The sequence below is a fragment of the Micropterus dolomieu genome, linkage group LG23 (assembly GCF_021292245.1).
Source record: "Micropterus dolomieu isolate WLL.071019.BEF.003 ecotype Adirondacks linkage group LG23, ASM2129224v1, whole genome shotgun sequence".
Lineage (NCBI taxonomy): Eukaryota > Metazoa > Chordata > Actinopteri > Centrarchiformes > Centrarchidae > Micropterus > Micropterus dolomieu.
The window spans coordinates 34,307,010-34,331,447 of NC_060172.1; the positions used below are offsets into that span (position 1 = coordinate 34,307,010).

The 24,438-nt window shown below is 39.5% G+C and overlaps 3 protein-coding genes across 12 annotated transcripts in view; 2 read left to right on the forward strand and 1 right to left on the reverse strand.

Moving 5' to 3' along the window:
• Positions 1–6,341: 6,341 nt before the first annotated feature.
• lim2.1 (lens intrinsic membrane protein 2.1) lies at positions 6,342–9,072 on the forward strand. Its single transcript, XM_046040497.1, has 4 exons — positions 6,342–6,525; positions 7,232–7,381; positions 7,594–7,728; positions 8,876–9,072. Exons 1-4 carry the CDS (start codon positions 6,351–6,353, stop codon positions 8,935–8,937), a joined length of 522 nt encoding a protein of 173 aa, XP_045896453.1. The 5' UTR covers positions 6,342–6,350; the 3' UTR covers positions 8,938–9,072.
• Positions 9,073–11,866: 2,794 nt separating this feature from the next.
• On the forward strand, positions 11,867–15,112 carry bsx (brain-specific homeobox). Of its 2 annotated transcripts, XM_046040727.1 has the most exons (4): positions 11,867–12,433; positions 13,070–13,260; positions 13,861–14,102; positions 14,970–15,112. In XM_046040727.1, coding segments are annotated over exons 1-4 (678 nt in total). In that variant the 5' UTR covers positions 11,867–12,189; the 3' UTR covers positions 14,971–15,112. The 2 variants fall into 2 exon arrangements, with proteins under 2 accessions (XP_045896683.1, XP_045896682.1); XM_046040726.1 differs by lacking the exon at positions 14,970–15,112 and having other exon boundaries at positions 13,861–14,333.
• A 1,426-nt stretch (positions 15,113–16,538) lies between these two features.
• jhy (junctional cadherin complex regulator) overlaps positions 16,539–24,438 on the reverse strand; it is a 24,291-nt gene continuing 16,391 nt past the window's right edge. The window contains exons 7-10 of one of the 9 annotated variants that reach the window (XM_046038856.1): positions 22,099–22,185; positions 20,564–20,692; positions 18,624–18,825; positions 16,539–16,667 (exon numbers count right to left, since the gene is read on the reverse strand). In XM_046038856.1, the coding sequence (XP_045894812.1) occupies positions 18,625–18,825; positions 20,564–20,692; positions 22,099–22,185 (417 nt within the window). In that variant the 3' untranslated portion in view covers positions 16,539–16,667; position 18,624. Of the gene's footprint in view, positions 18,826–20,563; positions 20,693–22,098; positions 22,186–24,438 lie in introns of all 9 variants that reach the window. The other 8 variants (XM_046038855.1, XM_046038854.1, XM_046038851.1 and 5 more) reach the window with 8 other exon arrangements.

Below are 24,438 nucleotides of genomic sequence, written 5' to 3' on the forward strand. Positions count from 1 at the left end.
TGACACTTCAGAATCAAGTCTTGGCAAATAGCCCTGGGAAGAGGAGCCACATGCTACGAGATGGCTTTTCCCTGATATAATTTGTGGCTGCAAATTACAAAACAGAGGCAGAAATAATGTGTAAAGTCAAGTTTGGTGAGGGAGAAAATGGAAAAATTTAGGGCTGTGTTCCACTCTAATGGATATCCTTGTGGCTGGGAGAAAATGGGACTCAATAATGTGTCCTTAATGTCTGCCAGCGCTGTTTCAGGGAACGTATCAGAAGAAATGTCCCCTGCCATTTCTGCAAGCAATCACTTAATGGGACGGGCAAATCTCAACAAAATGGATGTACTGATCTATTTCTGGGCTTGACAGATAGAATGAATCTGTGGCTCTTGGAAGACAAAAAAGAAAAAGGTAGAAGGCAAAGAAAAGAGCAGGCTACAAACAAGAAAAGATAAAACCAAGCCTTTCACAATTCATTCAGGTACGCAGCATGCCTGCAATGTTTGTGTGTGGCTTAAGTGCAGACACTGACAGGAATTTCAATTATTTAATTAGGGAGGGAAAATGAAAAGACTTAAGTGTTGTGATTTCTGCAGTCTTTCATAGATCAATCTAATGTGCGCTCACATTGGAAATCAACCAAGATGGAAGAGGGGCAAGTGAAGTAGCGTCTTCCTAAATCATGCAATTAAAATGGCAAATTAGTTTCTTGATATATTCATTTAAGTGGTTAAGTGGAAATGTTTCTCTCCCGGTCCACGCGGCTGTCTCATGGGTGGGTGTGGAGAGGCAGCGCCATCCACATGCTCTTATGATTAGTGCCGCCGTTCATTTGCTGAGAAAACGCTGAAAGCACTTGCTGCACAAATTAGCCATTTGAAGGCTTGAAAATTCAATTCCGAGGAGTTGATTTAAGCATTTAGGCAAAGCGTGCCTGGGACGTAAAGATTTAGAAGCATTTGCCCGCTAATGTCGATAACTTTCAGAGGCCATTATAGGTTTTTGTGGCCTTGTGCCTTGTGAACGGCACAGCTGGAAAATACCAGCCTTCACACCTTCACACCTCTATTCTGACATGGTCTATAGGCTGTTTTCCTGTTGAACACCTTTATTGTTGTTATAATTTGATCATTTTGTCCATAATGAAAGGTCATCTGATGCTCAGCCACTTGTTCCATTAGCATGAAGATGGATCGAAGCTTCTGATTGATAGGATAGGATCTGTTAGCGGGGTATATTGGCAAGGACGGTATATGAAGAGAAACGGAGTATGGGATTGAATTTACTCAATGTAGAAACATGTCACACTGATAAACACAGAGAGAGGTAAGTAAAAAGTAGAGAAAAATTCAAGGACTCCAGGATTGGACTCCAAGAATGAGGATATACAATAAAGAAACATGCGTCTGATGATGATCTCTCAGTGCAGGGTTATCATATAGGCTACTGTGTGACTATAAATAAATGTAAATGTTGCTTTAGCAAGAGTTGACACAAATCTTGAAAATAAAGATAAAATACTGCTTGAGTTACTGCTTGTCAAAACCTTGTAGTCAGTGTTTATATTTCTGAATCCTAATTAAAGGAAAATTAAACAAAAGGTTTAAAGTTACAGTGTGCAATTTTTGTCCTCCAATTTGCAATTACAATTTAATAGTCATGTTTTGATAGCCTTTATTTCTTTACATGTCCAGTCAGTTCCCTTGACCAAGGCACTGGCTCAGATCTGCTGTTGGACCCTAACCCATATTCAGATCCTTTACTTACAATGTAAAACACTCATAAAAGAAATGAAAATTATACTTTATTTCTATTTATTTATTTATAAGGACAGCGCACATTAATCAACATTACTGTAAATGTGCCAGTATTTTCAACTGCAGTCCTTCAGTTTTGAAACCTTAAAGTAGAAGTAGAGAAGTAGCACCTAACAGTGTGTTACATAAAACATTAATGAATTATTATTATTTACGCATCCAAATGTACATCCCAACAAACACTTTAACTTCTTTTTTTTCTGATTAGACTTGTTGTGGAACTCCAAGCAGGTATAAGCAGTGTGGGTATGCACAGCCTTTCACCTATATTAATACACCATCATTTAAAGGTCGCTCATACATTTTGTGCATAAAATCAAAGCAATATAGCAGTCAGATAGATGTGGAATAAAAAGGAAATATTAGCAGCATAATTTAAAACGACTGAAGAAAAGGACCTCAGAATTCTACCTGAGTAAATGTACTTAGTTACTTTGCACCGTGGGTTAGGTTAGGCAACATCTTTTTGCTTAGAATTTCCTCAGCCAGTAAAGCCTGTAACCCTGTAAATATAAAATCAAGTGATGAGCTTCTTTAATACAGCTTACAAAATGAGACACAAAGTAACCTGCTTGGACAGCAGGTGCACATGAACAAGCCCATGTGCAGGAGGATTTCAGACGTGCCTAAGCTTAGTGACTTTACAACAACAATGCAGGCACGCCGGCCACACACTCTTTGTAATTACTCTCGTCACATTACCTTCCCAAGTGCTACATGAGCTCCTTACCCACCGATGATACCACATAAATGTAGACTTTCCATAACAAAATTAATCTCTCAAAAGCTGGATGGATTCAAGAAAACATGGATTTGCTCTTCTGTCACAGAGGCATATTGTCCACTTTGATGGTGCATGGGAGGATATAAAATACCCTCCTCGCTGCCACACTCCAGATGGAAGAAAATAGGCTGTGGTCTATAAAAATGAAGTTATATGTAAGTACAGCACTCAAATCTTGGGGCGAAAAAATGCTTTTTCTGGGGCATTTTGTTGTTGTCAATTGGTCTGAGCAACTTGCTGTAATGCAGGTAATGGAGCTACTCTTCTCCTTTCATCTTCGGGGTTTGTGCGTGTGTGTGTGTGTGTGTGTGTGTGTGTCAAAGCAAAGGGAGGCCTGGATGAATATAGGAAAGAGGTACAACAGGAGGAAACACAACCAGATGATGGTCAGAATGAAGGAAACATCAGGTGAGAGCACAGTGAAGGGATCTGTACCGGTGTGATCTGCCAGCTGAAAGTATGGTGTTATAAACAGCATTGTAACAAATGAATAAGAATGAATGGTCTTTGATTTCGAAGTCATGATTGAAAAACTATCAGCATCATCTTTTACATCTAGAGCGACAGGCATCTCTTATCCATATTTTCTCTGCTTATAATGTTTACACTTGACTACACGTACAAAGTGTGCTTATCTTTCCCTCACTGCTTCCTATTCAGAACTGACAGGGAATTCATCTATTTGCAGACTTTCCAAAGACCTTTTTAAAGCTGCCAAGTTGTAAGCACAACTAGGAGATATCTAAAGTTGTTATGGCAAATGTGTTAGCAAAATGTTGCTTATTTACGCATCCTGCAGCCACAGAGCGTCCTACATTAGCTCTCCTTGCTCTTTCCAACTCATAGGAACATATCTGGCTCTTTAACTCCACTAAAGTATGTATACCAGCTACTCTCTGACTTATCTGTCTGCTGTTTGGTGCTGGGCAGGTCGTGTACAGGGTTTATCGTAGCGTTTTTCTTCAAACAGCTGTGGCTCAAAACCACTCTAATTATAGTGGTGACAGTGAACCAAAACAGAAAAGTAGCACTGAGGGGAACTGCAGCGTCATTTCACATTAGTCATCTGACAATTGAAAAAATACTGATTATGGCAGGCAGTTCTTTCCAACTGACCCGCCTGTTTGGTTTGAATGTAGTCAGTGATTGGAACCACGTGACAAAGTTTAATTCTGTTTCCTTTGCTGTCAGTGATACAATCAGGGATGGGCAGTATTTATGATAAATGTATTTAATATATGTATTTCAAATACAAAATAGGATTTTGATAAGGTTGATGGAAATTGCTTCATATTTTGTATCAAAATACTTTAGTGTTTTGTATTTTGTAATTTAAAAATACCGTGAAATACTTTGTGAGATTGCACCCCTACTTAACTACAAATGATTTAACACCATATATTAAATGCGATTTTATTTAAGCTGATATGAACTCATTTTCTAACATTCTTTTCTTTCTAAAAGCAAACTCAGTAGTATGTGTGTTTAACTTTGAATCATATGAACCTTCATTCCTTTCTCAAACTGACTTGAAATGTAAAAGCACAAACACTTACTTGCTATGCAGAACCATCAACATATTTTCTCCTATGGATATGTGCAGAGGAAATGACAGGTGTAAATGATAATTTACAAGGAAAAGCAATCCAAATATGACTTCATAACTTGCAAAGCTACAGTATATGCCATAAAAATGCATCTTTAAAAATCTTAAGACTCAATATTTAACAGACCAGATTACAGATGGAATGAGGGCTGGTGATTTAGATGGTCATCTTGATCATTTATTGATCAAAATAAATCAGGAGGAAAAGAGATGAAATGCTTAAAGAATAAAAAAATGTTCTTGCTGGAAATTTGGAGATGTTTGCTATGACTAAAACTGAAGCAAAGCCATCACAAGATAAACTGTAACAAGAGCAACCAATATAAAAAGGTATAATTTATTTAGTCAAAAAGTTCAAACTTAATAGGATCATTTGGAGTTAATAGGACTGTTTAAACTGTATGACAATCATGATTTTAAAATTGGACAGAAATCAGAAGCAAAGCAACCAACGACTCATTTAATCAATTTAATGCCTGGCTTCCCCTCAACTAAAGCCAGTTCAGCCCTCTACTTTCAATCAAAACCATGCAGTCATCAGTATTACTTCAGCTTGCCAAGCTTCGGACGTTTCTGTTTTTTCAGCAGATTCCCAAACCACAAAACTGGTGGGTGCTGATTGGCCAGTGGTCAGCCTGGCCTATTGTCTCAGCGCAGTGATTGTTGAAGCCCCAGTTTCTCTCTATTCACCCCGTCAAACGCTAGTGCTATTAGCCTGCTGGAAATCTGCCTGTGTTGATATTATAAGATCTTGTTGTATTTTGTCAGGTAACCCTGTTTTCATAAACATCTTCATTAAAGGGATTGATTAAGGTAAGATAATTCTGAATGCTGTTGTCCAAACACTGTTGCTGTTAGTTATTTGTGGTTTGTTTGCTTCTGTTTCTTAGTGCAATGTTTTCCCATGTGGAGACACAGCTCCAGCTTAAGAGCTCCATGAGAAATCATCACTGCCATCACTGTATCAGAACATTTACATACCAGTTTTTGTCTCACTATATTGTGTTTTAAAATGTCTTAATATATCTGTCTCATAAGTTTTCACTCTCCAGCCGATTATGTACAAATATGAATAGCTTATGTGTACATGTACTGCAGTGCAGTGAATGACAAGGCATTAAAACCAGTCTTGTGTTTCAGTGACTAAAAGAATGAAAACTAAAGATGGACAAATGTAAGCCTTATTCTAAACTGATTGCCACGCAGGTATGGTAGAACAAGGGGACATGATTTGTGTCAATGAAAAGATTGTAAACAAACATTCACAGCCTTTCTCTGCATCTTGGTGGGTCCAATTTCCCAGGTGCTTCACAGATATGTAAGTGAGAGTTAAAGAATTCATTGGGGAAAAGTTGAGTTATGTGATTGTGTGATTGAGAGGAAACAGTCAGCCTCGAGGTCAGTGCCAGTCACAACCAAGGCCTTTGTGTGGATGAGAAGAAAATGTACTTAACTGCTTGTTTCAGGGGGTTTTATCCTGGCTTGGAAGAAAATGACTGCCTAGGAAAATATTAAATCCAACTGGCTGATATGCCACATAACATTGACATTCTGAGACAATTTTCATTTGTTTTATGTGCTGGGGATCAAATGGATTCAAAAAGTGCTCCAGGTTAGATTGAGACAGCTGCTGGAACTTGCCAGAAGGGGATGCTCAGAGAGAAATGTGATGCAGCGGAAATACAGAGCTCTTCAATGAATACACAGCGCTCTTCAACGAGCATCCCGTTCAGGTTTGAGACATAACAAGATATATCTATCTATCATCCATCCCCAGCAAAAAAAATCTGAGAGGATGGCAGCAGGATATTGCATCCAGGTGGAACAATGAGCAATAGATGTATCAAGTATCAAAGCATCGCTGGACTTGATAGAGGCTGGATGTGTGTGTGTCTGTACTGAGGGTGGGGGTGTATGTAAAGCCCATCTTCAGGGACTGATCTCCTAGAGAACAAAGTGGAGCATACACACACAGGCGACCCAGCAGCTCAATCCGGTGGAAATAATATGTTCATTACAACGCAATTACAGACACTTAGACCCTCTCTCCCTGAAGTGTGTGTGTGAGGTGGAGAAAGGAGGGGGCCCTGCCACTGACCGCTGATGCTAAGTGACCTTCTGTTCCTCTGTATGTGTGTGTGTCTCCAGGTGCAGGATGTACAGCTTTATGGGTGGAGGGTTGTTCTGTGCAGGAGTGGGGAACATCCTCCTGATTGTTTCCACAGCAACCGATTACTGGATGCAGTATCGGCAGTCCAGCAACTACATGCATCAGGGCCTGTGGCGTTACTGTATGCCAGGGAAATGCTTCCCGCACAGCGACAGCATCGGTAAGTGTAGCCAAGGAGGGTTCACGTCAAGAAAAAAACAAAACAAAACACTTACTTTCAGTTAGCTCTACAAACATTTCTGAAAGATGGAACTGTTCCAGAGGCATTTCAGCTTTTTCAGTGTGTTATAAGCTAGCAAGAAAAATTATCTGCATTTTATTTCTGTATTTTGTACAATTGCAAAATAATTTGCATAATAACATCTCATCTCTTCCCCTTTTCACTGGAGTTCCAGAACGTTACAGAAATGTGACGTTATACATATGATTTTCATATCACATACTACAAAAATGAGAGCCTGTTTTTCAGTCTGTTAAACTGTGATTACACCAAGATTGTTTACTTTTGTTTAATAAGAAATATTTCTTCCTTTTTTCAGTTATGGTCATGGTTAAATGACGCAGTACTGTCAGTCTGTAAATTGTAGTTTGTTGTTTCTTCTTATTGAGTTTAACTCAACTGCCAGTGAGTGTTAAATACAACTTTATTCTGTATTAGAGTGTGTTATATGTTTGATCGCTTTTGTTAAAGACAACTTGGTCATTTATAATATCGCATCTCTATTTTTTTCTAAAAGATGTTTACCGTTCTTCATCATATTGGCTTGTTAACACGGCCTGAACATGGTCACATCTCAGATCATTCACCTCATTGACTTGCACTGACCCCTCCAGTGACTCCTATTGACCTATGACCTTGTCCACAGCCCACTTAGACGCCACCCGTGCCCTCATGATCCTCTCTCTTTTGGCCTGTTTCATTGGCATCATCATTGGCATTATGGCCTTCATCCATTACTCCTCCTTCGACAGGTTTGACAAAACCTTTGCTGCAGGCATATTGTTTTTCATCTCATGTGAGTTCAACTCTTTTGTTTTTGCACTTTGTTGGTTTGGTTTGAGCTGTAATATGCATTTGATTTGACCCTAATTTATTGTATTGACCAAAGATTAAGACTCAAGGCAGGTTTTTGACAATAATTAAAAATAAAATGTACTGATTATGAACTAATTATTTTTTAATGATTCCCTTTAGCATTATTTTCATTTTCCTATTTTTTCCTGCCAGGCTTTTTAGTGTTTCTAGCAATGGCAGTGTACACTGGTGTGACTATTAACTACTACGGAAAACGCTATGGAAACTGGAGGTTCTCTTGGTCCTATATCATTGGCTGGGTGTCAGTAGTTCTCACCTTCTTTTCAGGTAAACATGCAACCCAACAAATCAAACTGCATTAGTTGTCCTCTGCTTCACAAAGGTGCTCTCAAATTATTTAATTTGTCAGGCTTCCACTCATGGTGTGTTCAGTCACTCAATGAAATTCAGTGACACTTGGCGCTTTCTGCTAAATGTTCTTTTCAAGCTATACCCAAGAGGGAGTTCCTGGATAAACAACTACTGCACTCAGTGATTGTGAAGGCTAGCCATGACTAGCAATAGGCTCAAATACTCCTTCTATTTATAATTTATTTTACACTATATCATGTAATACCATTTGAAAATTCAAATGTGGTAGAGTAAATAAAATTGTAGTCACCTCCTGATAATGTCAAGGCCTCCAGTACCTGTACTATGTGTAATAAAGAAAACAAAAACTGCAGAAAGTATGTAATACAATACAATGACTCACTTCCTCAGCAGAAAATAGTCAAAACATACATGGGTTAACCCATAGCAAAGCAGCTGAATTAATGATGTGACATTATCAGTAAGTGATACTTGCAGTAAGTGCTCATCTCTGAATCCTCCACCATGCTGTGCAGAACCTGCTGTTCAGCAAGCCACTATACTGAATATGAAAATGTTTTTTGAGGGGAACAGCATCCATTTGCCAAAAATACCATGACGTCAAACTGAGACTGAAAATATCATCAGAATACAAAGTAGAACTACTATAACAAATAATTTCTATAGTATTTTTCATAATTTGCATGCATCAATTTGGATGCCAAATAAACAGCAAGTGGAAGTGGCTATCAGTTTTGTATGCATTACAAAGGTTTTTTTAACATAGCACAGGACATACAATATGTGTCCCAATCAGTTAAGTTGGTGACTTCTATATAAACAAAGAAGCCAAATAGAATGCAACATTCAATGTTTCAGAAGGTCATAGAAAAGACTGTTTTTGTTTTTTATTAGATTTTATTGTTTATGAAAAACAATCAATTACTAGTTTCTAAACAAAATAGCAATTCACCACCATTATCAGGGAAGCCTACTGAATTAAAATGACACGTTTTATGAGTCAATTCAAATCAAAAACAGAAATATAAATTATTAATTTTAAGATGCATACATGTTACATTTCCTGATGAGTAACAAAGACCAAACCTCTCTTTCTTTTCAGGTATATTCTATATGTGTGCCTATCGGATGCATGAATGCCCCAGGAGCCCTAACTCTCATTAGAAGATTTAAACTATCATCAAGCCATGATCATGAGAGCTGCACCAAGGCCGGGTGAAGATTCTCACCATCAGATGGATGCACAGCTTACCTTTGAAACATAAATGATCAAAGTTTCAGTTATTTCAATAAAAAGATTGGGGAAAACATGACTCGTCATTTCATCAACACTGTGCATAATTTACTTAATTTCTTGGTGTGATTTACTTTTCTGCCATTTTTTTGACATTTGTTAATGTGGCAGGTTTTATGTCACTAGCAGAGTGCACCATTAGGGCTTGACTTTATAATACTGTGTGTCCAAAGAGGTTTTAATCTGTAATACAAAATTAAGTTCAGACCAGTCTGCAATGAATACATCCTGATTGAGTTTTTTTTATCATGTTTGTTATTATGTCTAATGGAGAAGTACTACGAAATGTACTTTTCCAAATCGTTGTGGGGAAATGGGATGAAGACACACAAAGTAATATGTTTATTTGCCTATAAACTATATCCATAATTACAGAGTAATGAAACTTTTTTTTCATTTTTATCATTGTGGAGAAGGCTGCATGAGTGCTTACACTGAATGAATGATTACATTATAAAGGAATTATTGGAAAAATATCATTAAATATAAATACCATCAACAATGATTCTGTTACTAAAAGTCATTGTTTTATAGGCCGGCTTTAACACACTGCAATATTTTTTTTCTTCATATTAAAAGGTTTCTATAATTTCTCTTTTATAGAAATATTATGGGGTAGAAAGGACCTAGGCCTATGATGTGGTGGACATGGATTTGTATTATTGTTTACAAATCCATTATTGTTTACGAAAGCCCCAAAATGTGAACACTTTTATGTGGGTTACACTCCTACATCCATCCCTTTATTCCTTTGTTCTATCGTTCCCTATCAAGCAACACGGCTGCTTTGAAAACGATAAGCCTAGTATTACCCAATGCACTGCTGCAAACCTCTTATCCAAACGTGCCACTTAACGGAGTGACGCACTGCATGACCGGTTCAAAATTTTTACTTAATGAAATGGTCACAAAAAGCCGCTTAACCGCGCCTCACGAACGGATCCTTAAGACGATTTCATCACCATTTGTTTCATTTACTTTCTAATTTTCCCCTAAAAGCAACTTGTTATCCTGGTGCGCTCCATAAAGGGGATTGACCCGCAGCCAGGTGCAGCGGGGTTAGCTCCATCTGCTCTGGCCATGTCTTTAAAAGGTAGCCTGTTTTCTTTTCTGCTGCTATTCCTTCACTTCATCTTGCATTATAAAACGCCAGGGATGACGTTTTTAATCTTGTAGGCTATTTCTTAAAAACATGCCAAAAAAGTTTGTTTTCTGAATTATTGGAGTAGGCCTACTTGATGGAAACATATTATTATATTATAGTAGGTCTATGGCCTTTTAGAAGAGTGTGCACATTTTGCAGCAGCGTTAGTCATGTATGGGAGTTGTGACTGAATCGCATTCAGGTAGAACTAACAAGTCATGCCCAAAGGTGTTTGAGTTGTAACCATCCAACTACGCTCATTTACATTTTGAGCGCATACATCCATTTAACACAAAGTTAATGCAGCAGAACAGCGCTTTTCTGGCGTAACTGACTCCCAGTAATTAATTTGTTTTTCCTCCATCTGATCAAATGGAAATCCTGTCCTCCAGCCCAAGGATTACAACTTCCGCTCTAACATCTCCCTTAATTGCCTAATAGCATTGCAGCGTGAATTCTGCCTACATTAAGACACTTTCACATTAACCGGCATGATTGGAAATGTGATGACAACACCATATCAACAAATTATGGCGCACCGCTTTCTTTCGCAAATGGGCACAGGAGCGGCACTTGTACTCTCCCAGATTTTAATACCGACAATTACAGCCAATTTGGGTGGAATTACTCGACAGACCTGCAGCAGAACAATCCTCCTGTGACACAGGCTACATCACTTGATTCAAATCTAGGCTACTGGCATGAAGAAGGGAGTGCAGAAGTTTTTCGAGTAAATTTCCCGGACAATTAAAAGCATGTGGTCGCATGTTCAAGTTTCAAGACAAGACAATCTAAAGTTCTATGAAAGTCCATCATCTGCACGGAAGAAAAGCTTTATGAAATCACTGAGGCCCATTCATCTTGGAGGGATAGGCTATTGTAGAAATATCAAAGTGAGGCATTAAGAAATAGGCCTAGGTGTTGTATTAATTCAGTTAGCATTGATAGGAGACATATAGTCTAAGGCTATGCATGACATAGGCTACAAATATATAGCCTAGGCCTTAATATGTGTTTTACTTGCCCTGTGTAGTACCTTACAAGGAGCAGTGCAGCAATAACAGGATTTCCCTTCGGGGATCAATAAAGTATTTCTGATTCTGTTAACACCATAAAGCCAAATGACATAAAGTCGCTGTTACTTTGCGCTCCAACACATTGGTGTATTTTTTTCTACGGACAACGCCACTTTTAATTCACTATGAACAACAGGAACATTCAAATGTTTCAACCAGAGGTAGGCTAGCCTACTATAAAAACGTTACATTATCTGGTGTTTCAAATAGGCTATTTTGTTTTAGTTACCAACAGGCATATAGACCTGAAACGGCTCTAGATGTCTCCTTCCCGCGAAGGCGCCTAAAACACCGAAAAATACCACCAGACCAGTAGCCTGGACCTAAACGGAATGTTTCAGCACTATGGTTAGCGACTGCCTGCACCGACCAACCGGCCTCCTGCATTGCTATTGTCTATTCACAACGTTCGATACTCATTTTGTACGGAAACTAGCTAGCCTTAATTTGGGCTAAATAAAGAATAATTCGCGCACGAGGCCATACAGTGCTCGCAAACCTGGTTGCTAGGCGACCACATAAGCACCGCTGCCGGTGGTGATCCACGGCCGGTCCCGCTATTCAAATGATGCGGCCACAGGTGCGCTGCATTTCTGGAACGGTTTGCTTTTTTCAGCAGCCTCGAGCGCGTCTCAGCCAATCAGAGCGAAGAACCGGCCCCCCACATCGCCCCTCCGCACATACAGAGCTGTAATTGGCTGATCCGCAAATCAATTTCCCCATCCGCTACTCTCTCTGAATAAATACTTGTTGGAAATCTGCCCTCCCACTGGTGTCTCGGCGTAGTGTCATTCACCGATCACACACACAGGGGCTGCATTTAAGCCTGGGAGATTTGGGGGGAAGAGACAGAGCTGATGCAGGCTTAAAGGCAGGAAAATCCAAAAAAACAAACTAACATCATGAGTATGAACTACGCGTCGGCGGCGCCCACGCAGAGGTCGACGTCGTTTTTCATTGAGGACATCTTATTGCACAAACCCAAGCCGCTGAGAGAGGTCATTCCGTCACCGTTCTGTAGCTCCCTGGCCTCCCGGATGCCCATTCTGGAGTATGGATATCCGCTGATGCCAACCCCAATCCTGGCGCCACATCCGCACCATCCTCTCCACAAGCCGGAGCATCACCAGTACTTCTTCACATCTGGTAAGCACGGGGAGCTGGGAGGTGGAGGCCTAGAGCAGCAGGAAACTTCTGTCAGATAGTGTTAGTGTTAGGTGATGTTAGGCTACCTGTACTTATCAACTAAACAAAAAAAAACAACACACATTTTTGCTTATTAAAGTTGGAAAACCAGTAGAAATCTGTGGATTTACCTTAGGCCTACATGAATGAGTATGGGAATATTACAGTGGTGGACGGGTTGAAACGAATCCCTTCACATGCAAAATGCAGGCGTGAAAGAAACTCTGATCTCCAATGGTTGAGCTTCACAGAAAATAACAATAACCAGTAGATTATTACGTTTATTTTTAAAGGATAGGCTATTAAGTTTTGATTTAGGTCTAAAATGTAACCTATAAATTATATATTTGTGTAGCCTATAGCCTACTTTTTTCATCTTAATGTGTCCAACCTTTAAAAGGCAATTCTTGTTGCTCTAGATATTCAGCAAATAATGAAGCTAAACTGAGTTCTGTTTTTACATTCACTAATGTTCATTATCAAGCTGGAACTAACCAAACGCCTGCTGACTCCGGTACAGTGTTTCTCTGAGTTTTTGCTTGTTTTCTTGTCCTTGAAAAGTTCTCATTTCACATCCTCGTCTCCTGCCACCTGTAGGGATGCAGATGCCGGCCTTGTTCCAGCACCACGCGGAATTACCGGGGAAGCACTGCAGACGCAGGAAGGCCCGGACGGTTTTTTCCGACTCGCAGCTGTCCGGCCTGGAGAAGAGGTTCGAAATCCAGCGGTACCTGTCCACGCCGGAGAGAGTGGAGCTGGCCACGGCGCTCAGCCTGTCCGAAACACAGGTAGCCTACACACGCGCGCACACCTGAAAGCACCGTGCTACAGTTAAAGCAGGATGTATGATATCTGCAGGGCAAAATGTGTGTTTCTAAATGTAGGTTCATTTGTTTGTTCTTCCCACTTATGGCTAAAAAAGGAACACAGAAACACACTCAAATAAAAACAATAATGAATCACTGTTGGATCTGTTAGACTGGCTTCTGTGAACAGGCGCTATAAATAAAAGTGAATTGAACTGAATTGAAAATCCATTGAGCGTATAGCCCGCTATAGTAGGCCTGTGAGAACAATGAATTTTGGCTAAACATTTGGTTATATCATACTTGAAGAATTGCTGTTTATGTGTAGGCTAATTGTAATTCTAGGCCTAAATAAAATACATTCAGGTAGCCTACTAACAGCTGATCCTATTTCAAAATCTGCAGGTCACTCACTAAATACAGTAAATTCAATAATAACTAATCATCTCTATTCCACAGACCTCCTCTTTCTGTGTTCTGTTCTGTGGAGCCTGTTTTGATATGTCTGAGGATTTCTTGGAGTAAATTGCGTATATTAGGATTCTTTTTAGAATTCACGCCGTCTTACATTCCCCCCTGCAGGTAAAAACGTGGTTTCAGAACCGGCGGATGAAGCACAAGAAGCAGCTGAGGAAGGCGCAGGACGAGCGGAAGACCCCCGGGGATCTGGAGAGGTCCGCGGACAACTCCAGCGAGAGCGAACTGAACGATAAGAGCGCGGAGGAGCTGAAGCACGGCCTGGAGCCGGACTCGTACATGCTGGAGGAGAACGACGATGATGTGGATATCGAGGACGACATTTGCTCCCCGGACCATCTACTATAGTAGGCTGCAGAGTTGTTTTCTAAGCAGCGACTTTTACACTGTAAATGTACTGTAGATACCACTGACTGTCTTTCCCTTCTATTCCACATATAAATTAGCCTACTGTTTAAAAATAATGTGGACGGGGGGCCACGCAAAGTGGGCCCATTGATTTTCTACAGTTGCCCTTTTTTCTCTGTGTAGGCCTATAGGCTATGAGACTTTCCTATTGTCATGCCTGGCGAGATACAGGATTTATGGCGCTATTATTATTATTATTATTATTATTATTATTATTATTACTAAAATATTATTATTAGTTTATTATGAAATTCCACACTTTGTATTTGTTGTTGTGTCTTTTTTATTTCCAGATGGACAATTAGTACAACTTATTATAAACAACCCAATCGAATAGCTCTTTGCTGTGTAACATAGCGCATCATGCTCTCCCATCCTCCTGCACTTTTAACACAAACGAAATTTTCCATGCTACTCTTTTTATTGTTAGGCTTTTTTTTTTTCAATGTGTCTACTTTTTTATATTTTATTTGCAGTTTGTCTATATTGTTGGAAGTTTTGTAAATCAAGTTTTGGTCGAAGACACTGCGCTGGCATTTTTATTTTGTCTGTAAATATATATATATATATATATATATATATATAGTATATAAATAATGAATCGGTTCTCGGCTGCGTCTATTCTGTTGTTTTACAAGCCCATTTTCCTTTGGGGTTTACATTTTCATACCTGATTGAGGTGGGATGATTTACAAATGTCTGAAAAATAAACACATAAATATAGCCTACAATTAATGTTATTATTTAAGATGCTCACGTGCATTTAATCCTGTTCTTTCCTTGGTTGTTGTGACCACTTTCATTAGGGACCGGTCTCCCCAACATGGAGTTCCGTTTGAATGCGAGGCTGCGTGTTTTCTGCTGCTTCCCTGCAGCACGCTGCGCTCTAAGTCAGAGCAGGAACGCAAAAGACAGAAAGCAAGATAGAGCAATTACAGATAAAAAAGAAGTCTGAATAAAATTATTTTTATGTATTCCTCACGAAACATACGTCTCCGATCTATGATCATTTCCACACTGATATATCTTGTTAAATTATGCTTAGTTGACAATTAAATTAATTTCAAAAAGAGCAGATTGTTTTTTTTATTTTTCAGCAGACACTATGAAGGCGAGTGAATTTTATACTGAGCAAGAAGAGTGAAAAGGTGTTTTTGTACGGCCTATTTTTGCATCAGTGCATCGCTACAAAAATTTTAAGGCGTGGCATGTGCAGGCAATAGAATGCACTGTCTGTCACAGTGGTAAATGTTTGATGTTCTTAAGAAAATCAACCATGCCATGAGTTAGATGGAAATATGGAAAGTACATGTTCTGACCATCAAAAGAAATGGTTAATTCTTCAGAATAAAATGAATAAAAAGGTAAAACTTGAACACCTCTGCTTATGGCAGTAATTTGTTTGTTTCCGTTTCTGCTTATGGGCATGTGTTGATGCTGAAATCAATAACTGTATTTGTCATTAATTTTGAGTCACTATCACTGTTAATAGGCTAAATGAATATAAAAGTAAACTATCTAAAACATTGCCATCACATTGCCCAAAAGCATGAAAATTAAATATGCTGACAATTTAGTATAGCTTAAAAAATCCAACATAAATCTTTAATATGTCCACTGTGGTGCTGAATATGGCTGTGGAAATATAAGTGCCTGCTTTTTTATTTAAATCAGCCATAGTCTAAATTCAGTTTTGCAGAAATGAGCAATATTAATCACACATTTATCATGGAAAGAATGGGGCAAAAACAATTCAATGATTCAACACATTTTGGCATTTAATTGTCAGTGAACATTTTGATTTATCACATTAGTTCTCTCAGGGTTTGTCCTGTTGTGTAATTTGGTAAGTTATCACATGGAGCTGGGATTTCCAGCAGCAGTGCAGTATTGCCTGTGTCCTAATCAATATAGTGGAGGCAAAAAAACACATCAAGATTTCAGTGTTATTTCATTCATGCTGCAGGAGAGCTCATTCAGTTAAACAGGTGACCAGCATACTGTCTGTCCTCTTGTCCATAGACAAAGCTGCTGTAAATGGACTGTACTTGTATAGTCGTCCCATCACCCACCCATGTCATAAACCCATATTCATATTCCACTATATGTCATATTCATATTCATATACTCCCCATTGACAGCAGTTTTGGGTTCACTATCTTGCCTAAGGACACTTTGCAGACTGGATGAGCTGTGGATGGAACCACCAATCTTCCGATTAGAGGCCATACAACATAAATGGGCAACCCGCTCTACCTCCTGAGCCACAGCTGCTGTCTTTCTGAGAATGTTATATCGATCTACTGATAACAATGGAGGGTAGCATTAATTTGATAACTTTCTGAAACATGTGTAAAACTAAGACACACACACACTTTAGAATCTTAAAACAGCTTTTATTACATGTATTCAATCATTTTACCACAAGTTGAATCTCTCATGGGGCATTTGCACAATAATGTGCTGTCCTCTCTCGTCCTTCGCACTGGGTTTGCCATCCTTTCCTGCCTTTGGAAAAGCAATTCATGTCAAAATGGGATTCTGATTAACAGGCAGAAAGAAAGAACTAGACGCAGAATAGGCCATGCAGAAGGTGATCAATTAAAAGATTAAGCGTTTTGCAACACATGGACGCATCTGCATTTGGGCCTAATAGCAGGGCCATCAGCTCATTTTCAGGAAGCCTGCCGCCTACTGAAAGCGTGCTTCTCACATCAAAGCATCCACGTCTGCCTTAGCTTCCCAATGGGCAGAAAGGGATGCTAATTTGGCCCCCTTCATGTATAGCGCTGAAAGACTCCTTCAATTAACTAGATTTCAATGGCAAAAAACGAGTAGGTGGGACCTAAAAAAGATGCAAAGAGACTCAGTCTGGATAGGGAGCATTTCTCATTAAATTGAAAAGGGCTCTGTCATTTGTTTCCAGCCGCGCATCTGAGGACTTAACACTAAAAACACAGAGCTTCAAAGAGTCCATGATGGGTTAAATAGAGACTATAATCTAATTAAAATATTGCACAGAGGTAAATAGCGCTTTGATAATGATCTGAGGGTTCAATTAGTAAAATGGGCTGCTTGAGAGTGTTGTGTTGGGGAGGAGTTACTACTTAGAAAATGGCTACAAAATGTAGGACTAGGACCAAATCAGGTGAGCTTCAAAGTGCCATCCATCATTTGAGCAGGATTTTCTAGACGCTTAAGCAGAGGAAGGAAAAAAAACAAACCCACAACAAAGAGTGTGTGGATTATTGTAGGTTAAACAGTGAAACCAGGTGTAATTGGGGGGGGGTGTTCTGGGATAGCTGGAAGCGGACTGTATAATTGTTGCTCAGTGTCACTGTGACATACTACGCCCACTTAATTTCATCAGGGCAGTAGTGAAGACAATAACACAAAATATCAGATACATACATATTCACTAATTTAACTTTTTCTAATGTCTTGGTGGGAGTGTAAAAACACTGTTCCACTCAGGCTGACCAAAATCTGGATATTGTGGCTCCAGCCAAGATTCAAGCACGCACACTGACCACTGTAAGAATACGGGTGACAAACAAGAAACATTTTTGATATTTGTGTAATCCATTCCAAGAAGCCAGACATTGAGAGAAACAAGGAATCAATGTCCAGGGCCAAAGCTGGGTTTTGCAGGAGTGCAACATTAGCTATCCACTTGCTATAATCATGCTTAGGCACTGAAAGCACACAGAGAGGGAGGCAATCAAAGTACTTTCTTTGCTTGGCGAAAGTGCTCACAACCTAATATCTCTACAAGACAGGACACAATGTCATCATGACATAAACTGTTACCAAAAAAACATTGAAGATAACATCAATAAAAGGGAACAATGTGAATAGTAAAGGTTGTTTTTCCATAAGTGTCATTGTAGAGTTCATACATTAAAATATATATATATTTATATGTATATATTCATTGTTTGTAAAATCTTGATAGTTACCTTAAAGGAAATTAGTTATTATATAGTTAGTTATAATATAGTTATTAGTTCCTATCTTAACTCAGTGGCGTGTGTTCCTCAGCTAAAACCATGTTAACTTCCTGTTGCAAAATAGGTGTACATTTGTTTTTGTTGATTTACAATATTTTTTGGTGTAAATATAAAGGAAAAACATGTTTTTAGAACCAGGCTTTCACTATTTTAACCATCTACTATAACCAGAAACTTTGTGAAAGCTTTGTGTCTGTTGGTGCTGACAGAACAGCATCCTCTATCAACATTTGTCTCAAATCTGACCTGGTGACACACAATGTTAAAAGCTGTATCTTTTGCTAATGATGTTGAAAACTGTGTGAAAATGTATGTAGTAATGATTTTTTGATGTGACACTAGGCCTAGCAAATGTTATGAGACAGCACGTTGTGTCCTACATCTTGGAGTACAAATATATGTGACATATGGGCATGGGTTTCACGACTGCTCACATGAATTACACCTTGCCTCAGACCGCATGAACTTTTCTGAAGAGAGCCACATCCTGCTTTTCTTGTTCATGTCGTTTTCTAAGGACTTCCAGTGTGGCCTGGGACCCGTCCAAGCCCTCCAAGTAAGGAGCGTGATCAGCGAAGCCTTTGGACTGGTGTTTCTGTCTCTGTTTTGGCTGTACAGGGGGTTTGGCTATGGTCTTGGCATATTCCAAGGCCTACAGTTGGGGGGGGGGGGGGGGGGGGGGGGGGGCAGAGAGATCCATGTACGTTAATGCACTTCCTAACTACTGTATACACGTTGCAGTCAAAACTACTGGTATCCTACAAATGTCTGCAGAAAATCTGTCCTCCATGACCTTTCAAAAATGTCATGGTTGTGTTTCTCCAACACATTGTCACTCCCGACTCATCACATATTGACGCTTGGTCAAGGCCCTTTGGCGTCACTTGTGAACGCCCAGGGTACCCCTTTAGCGTTATTTTTACAAACAAACATGCAACGTCCGGTAAAGTTAGAAACAATAAATATGCAACATCCGGTTAGACTGTCAAAATAAAACCCTAGCATTTCAAAAAATCGGCATTTTGAAACGGCATGTTATTTAAGTTGTAAAACATTGCAGTTTGTTTAGGTTTAGGCACCAAAAGTACTTGGTTAAGGTTAGGAAAAGATCATGGTTATGTCACTTGCGTAACTTATGCAATTTACATAACTCAAGTAACTTCAATAAAAATATTTAATGTTGACTTTTTGTTCCACACTGGGTCTGGGTCACGTTGGGTCTTGGCCATGCATCCGTATGTGACGAGTCAGGGAGTGACAACAGGTTGGTTTCTCAAAGATACATGCCATGGTTTTATAATTTTGTTGATATATTAAAATAGAAAACAGTACATGTTATGTATGATTCTCAATCACTGACTGTGTAGCTGGGATTTCATTGTGTGAAACATTTCAAAACTACAATTAACGTGAAACCATGGTCCTGTCTCACAAAATGAGATTAGTGGGCTAGTGAGCTAACCATGCTAACTATGCTGCACAGCCTGAAACACACTAAGCTAAAACACTCTATTCACGGTAAAGTAACAAGAAGCCTCATACGGAGCACAATGCACAATCTTGGTTTTACATGACCATTTATATCCTCACACATATGAGAAATGTTTGTCACATGACCAGTTGGCCAATCTGGCTATAAAACAGGACTTCTAATCTGGTTTAATCCGTAGTTGACCAAGATGACCTAGTAGTTGGTTGTAATGAATACAACTATGTTACACATAAATTGATGGTAAAATTATACAATTTTAGTGTATTGCTCTCAAATTTCATCAAAGCATGAGGCGACTTTATGAATCAAAACGGTTTCTACCGACTTCATGATATATAAATAAACATATACATATAAATAAAACGTATGCAGCCTGTACCCTATTAGTAAGAGTTTAGGTCTTTAGACTTTCAGGTTTATTAGGCCAGCCATTTATCTTTCTCTGCAATACTCCTTCCTGTCTCAGTAAAATAACATGCTTACTTGTAACTGTCATGACATTTTGTGTTGATTGTATTCATTCATAATAATAATGCATTATTAAATACAAACACAACAGTTAATCATTATTCAGTATGTCACTGCATTAAATAATCATGTTTTGCTAACCAGCTTTGTGAGACTAGTTATCTAGGACAATTTTCAACAATTTTCTATTTAGTAAATCCACATAACTCACAAACACCCTGCCCCAGTTAAGGCTTTGTAAGACAGGCCCTAGGTTTGAACCATTTAGTCACATTGTCCTTAATCTCATACACTCTTTGTCATTTTGTTTAGTCACAACTTGTCTCTCTCGAACAACCACAAGCACACAATCCTGTTCTCAAAGAGACATGTGCTAGGATTCACACACATACACACACATTTAAAAATAAACACACACACACACACACACCTTCATCCTGGGAACTTTCTTGTCATTGCCTTCCGGGTCCTTGGCCGATAGAAAGGGAATCCTACTTATCTTTTTGTTCTGCTCGCGGATCACATTTGAATACAGCCTCTGTCGTTTCATTTTCTCAGCATGATGATGGGGAAAGAGTGAGAAAAAATAGAGGTAGAGAGAGAGAGAGAGAGAGAGAAACAGAAGCAGATTATAAAAGGGGTTTAATTAACTGAGCCATTTCTCCCTTAAGGCCTTTCTCTTTGTGTATCCTCTCGACAGGGCCTCTCCACGCAGCCCAGAAAAACCAAGCACCGCCACCCATTCAGTGGGCCTATCAACATTTACACTATCATTCCCTAATAGGCTTGGCCCTGGAGATGCACAGGGCTCAATCTTGTGTAAATTGGCCAAACATGCTCACTTTTTACAACTGCGGATTAACAAAAGCTATATCAAAGCACAAAGAGCACTTAACTCCTTAGGGGTACTCTCATTTGTAAATGTAGATTTATCTGTGGAACAGCATGGGAGCCTTTAAATGATGAACTCAGACAGCTGGAAGAGGGTCAGTGGATAAACAAAGACACTAGTGGACATCAGGATTTAGGCACAGGAGACTGACTGAAAGACAACTAATCACATTTGTCCAAAGAGATTCTAATCACTTTTTTTCTGTGTGACTCACTCCTTATAGCCAATATTGCCTAACAGAAAATGAATATAACATCCTTGTATGTAGGACAGCTTTTGTATTGTGTTCTTCTGTATCATCTTCTATATCTTGGCTAGAAGAGGCCAGAGAGGCTCTCAAAGACAGAAGGCTGAAAGATATGGATGCTACATACTGCAGTCTACAGATGGATTTCTACCTCATATCAGTGAAAAGCTCTCATAAGATGGATAAATGCATGTAAAAAATATACCAGGTGGCCTGGAACCTACAGGGACAGATGTGTGTCTACTTGCTCTGCGTACTGGGAGCAAAGACTGACTCCACTTTGTTTTATTTCTCTCTTTCTAGCAATCCTACAGTTTGTTTTAGATTATTTACTGTTTGTCAAGAGAAACGTTTGAAGAACATATGATGGGCTGCCATGTTACCCTTTAATGTTCAAGACAGTCATTTAGGATTTTTTTTCATCTTGTTTATGATATGATTTTTCTACATACATCTTCACTCTATATAGGCTTTTTGATGTTGCAGTTTGAATGGATCCATACTTGAATGCAATCAATTATACACTTGATAACTGAATTGTTTCCATATTATTTTCTGATCATATTCTGATAAGCTGCTCTGTCTGAGCTATCAGTGGCTGCAAACCAAAATACACCACCCTCCGAAAACAAAGAGAAGTATAACCAAATTTACCAACATCCAACAAAATATTATCAATTCACAGCCAAGTCAATAAGAAAATGACATGCATGTGTGTGCATTATCCAGCAACATCTTAACTTATTTGGGCAGTTTCTGGAATAATGAACCCACATCAGGTACGGTTTCTGCTACTGTGACACTTACATTGCAGGTCAGTACTTACTGTCTTTTCAGCTGCTGTGTAGTCAGGACCCAGGCCTCGCAGGTTTATATCAGACTTCAGCTGCTTGTAGTCTTTAAGACTATATGCCTGAGAGAGAGAGAGAGAGAGAGAGAGAGAGAGAGAGAGAGAGAGAGAGAGAGAGAGAGAGAAATTGAAAGTTTGCAAGTTGACAATTGCGGGGCACTATTTGTGCTATCAAACATCAAGACATGACACTTTTGATTACTTAATTTGAAGTAGACTTTTGTCGAACTGAAATCCATTTGTTTTGATGGCTGTCAAAATGGAACCATGGCACAACAATAAATCACCTAAAGCAATTTTGATGCATTTTGATGTCTCTCATTGTGTTCAAATGGTGCAACAAAAAAAACCCACTCAGGATACACCCGATGATGACAGAACCACAGAACCTCAGTGTGAGTGACACCATCTTTATCAAACATTTTGTGACACTCCTTCAATCTTGTGTGGCTGTCTCATTCGCTGCAGAAACAAACAGATAAATCACTGCAATGTAACAGGGGGCCAGAAAGTGCTCAGATATTTGAGGGAAAATAGTCACTACTGCTGATTTACTGTGTACTGTACATGGACTACAATATAGACGTAGTGTAAAAAATGTAAAAAATTTAAAATATCAGACAAAAATAAAAGTCTCAAGTCACAAAATCTGATCAAATGTGGCATATACTGTTTGGGGGCTTTATAAGATGACACAGTCTGATTGTATTTTATGCTCAGCCACACATGGACAATATGGACCACAAATTCAACAACAGCAATATTTACTAAACACTGGACCAGAACATAAAGAAAACACATTCATTTACAGTGATCTTGATTAAACAACAGTGTGTGACGTCTTAAATTATACATATTTTGATCAATTTCTTAAATGTTGTGATTAGAGATGCAAATGGAACATAAAGTTCCATAGATCTACAAGTGAAAGTAGCTGGGAACATGATAAAAGCATATAGAATGGAGAAAATGGTATTCAAGTCCTTTTTTCTATTCATAAAATGCAGCAGCTTTACCATACCGAATCTCAAACCAAACTAAATTGAAAGGTTAGCAACCCTGAGTTGCCTAAGTAATAAATACGTTACCTCCCTGAGCATTTGTTGCATCTTCTCGTCAACCCACTTCCCTTCATGTTTTTTTCAAGAAGGAAAGCTGAAAAAAATACATTACATTGTCCAGTTTCCCCCCTGAATCATTGTGTGACCTGCAGTGGCAGTTCTAGATGCAGAAGCACTGGCAACGTTTTTTAGAGTCACACCTTTGAACTCACCAGCTGAAATGATCGAGCAGGATCCTCCAACTATGGCCAGAAAACTACACCCAGAAAGTTTACAATATACAACATTCTCTTATTATTTTCATAACATTCTCCTGCTCGGTGTGTCAGATCTCCTGCTCGGTGTGTCAGATGTTCAGTTACTCCTCTGCCTCCTTTAGCGGTAATGGTACGTGTAACAAGTGTAGTTTATTAGTAGACATGGAGGCGAGGCTCAGTGATTTAGAAGTCCGGCTCCGCACCTTGGTAGATCAGTCTTTAGCTACTGTAGCTAGCCAGTCCCCGGTAGTCGGTGCGGAACGGCCTGAGTTAGCCTCTGGTAGCCGTCCCCCAGGATTTCCTGAGCAGCCAGGAAAGGTGGGGGGGCTGGGTGACTGTCCGAAGGAGGAATAGTCGTAAGCGTTCAAAGTCCACGGGGCACCATCAACCTGTTCACGTTTCTAACAGATTTTCCCCACTCAGCGACACACCCGCTGAGAAACCAACTCTGATCATTGGCAGCTCCATTTTGAGAAACGTGAAGTTAGCGAAGCCAGCGGCCATAGTTAAGTGCATCCCTGGGGCCAGAGCGGGCGACATTGAGTCTTATTTGAAACTGCTGGCTAAGGATAAACGTAAATACAGTAAGATTGTTATTCACGTCGGCGGTAATGACTCCCGGTTACGCCAATCGGAGGTCACTAAGATTAACGTTGAGTCGGTGTGTACATATGCAAAAACAATGTCGGACACCGTAGTTTTCTCTGGTCCCCTGCCAAATCTGACCAGTGATGACATGTATAGCCGCATGTCGTCATTCCGCCGCTGGTTGTCGAGGTGGTGTCCAGCAAACGATGTGGGCTTTGTTGATCATTGGCAGACTTTCTGGGGAAGACCTGGTCTGATCCGGAGAGACGGCATCCATCCCACTTGGGAAGGAGCAGCTCTCATTTCTAGAAATCTGGCCAAGTTTATTAGTGGACCAAATCCATGACAACCCAGAGTTGAGACCAGGAGGCAGAGTCGCAGTTTAACACACTTCTCTGCCCTTCTAATTC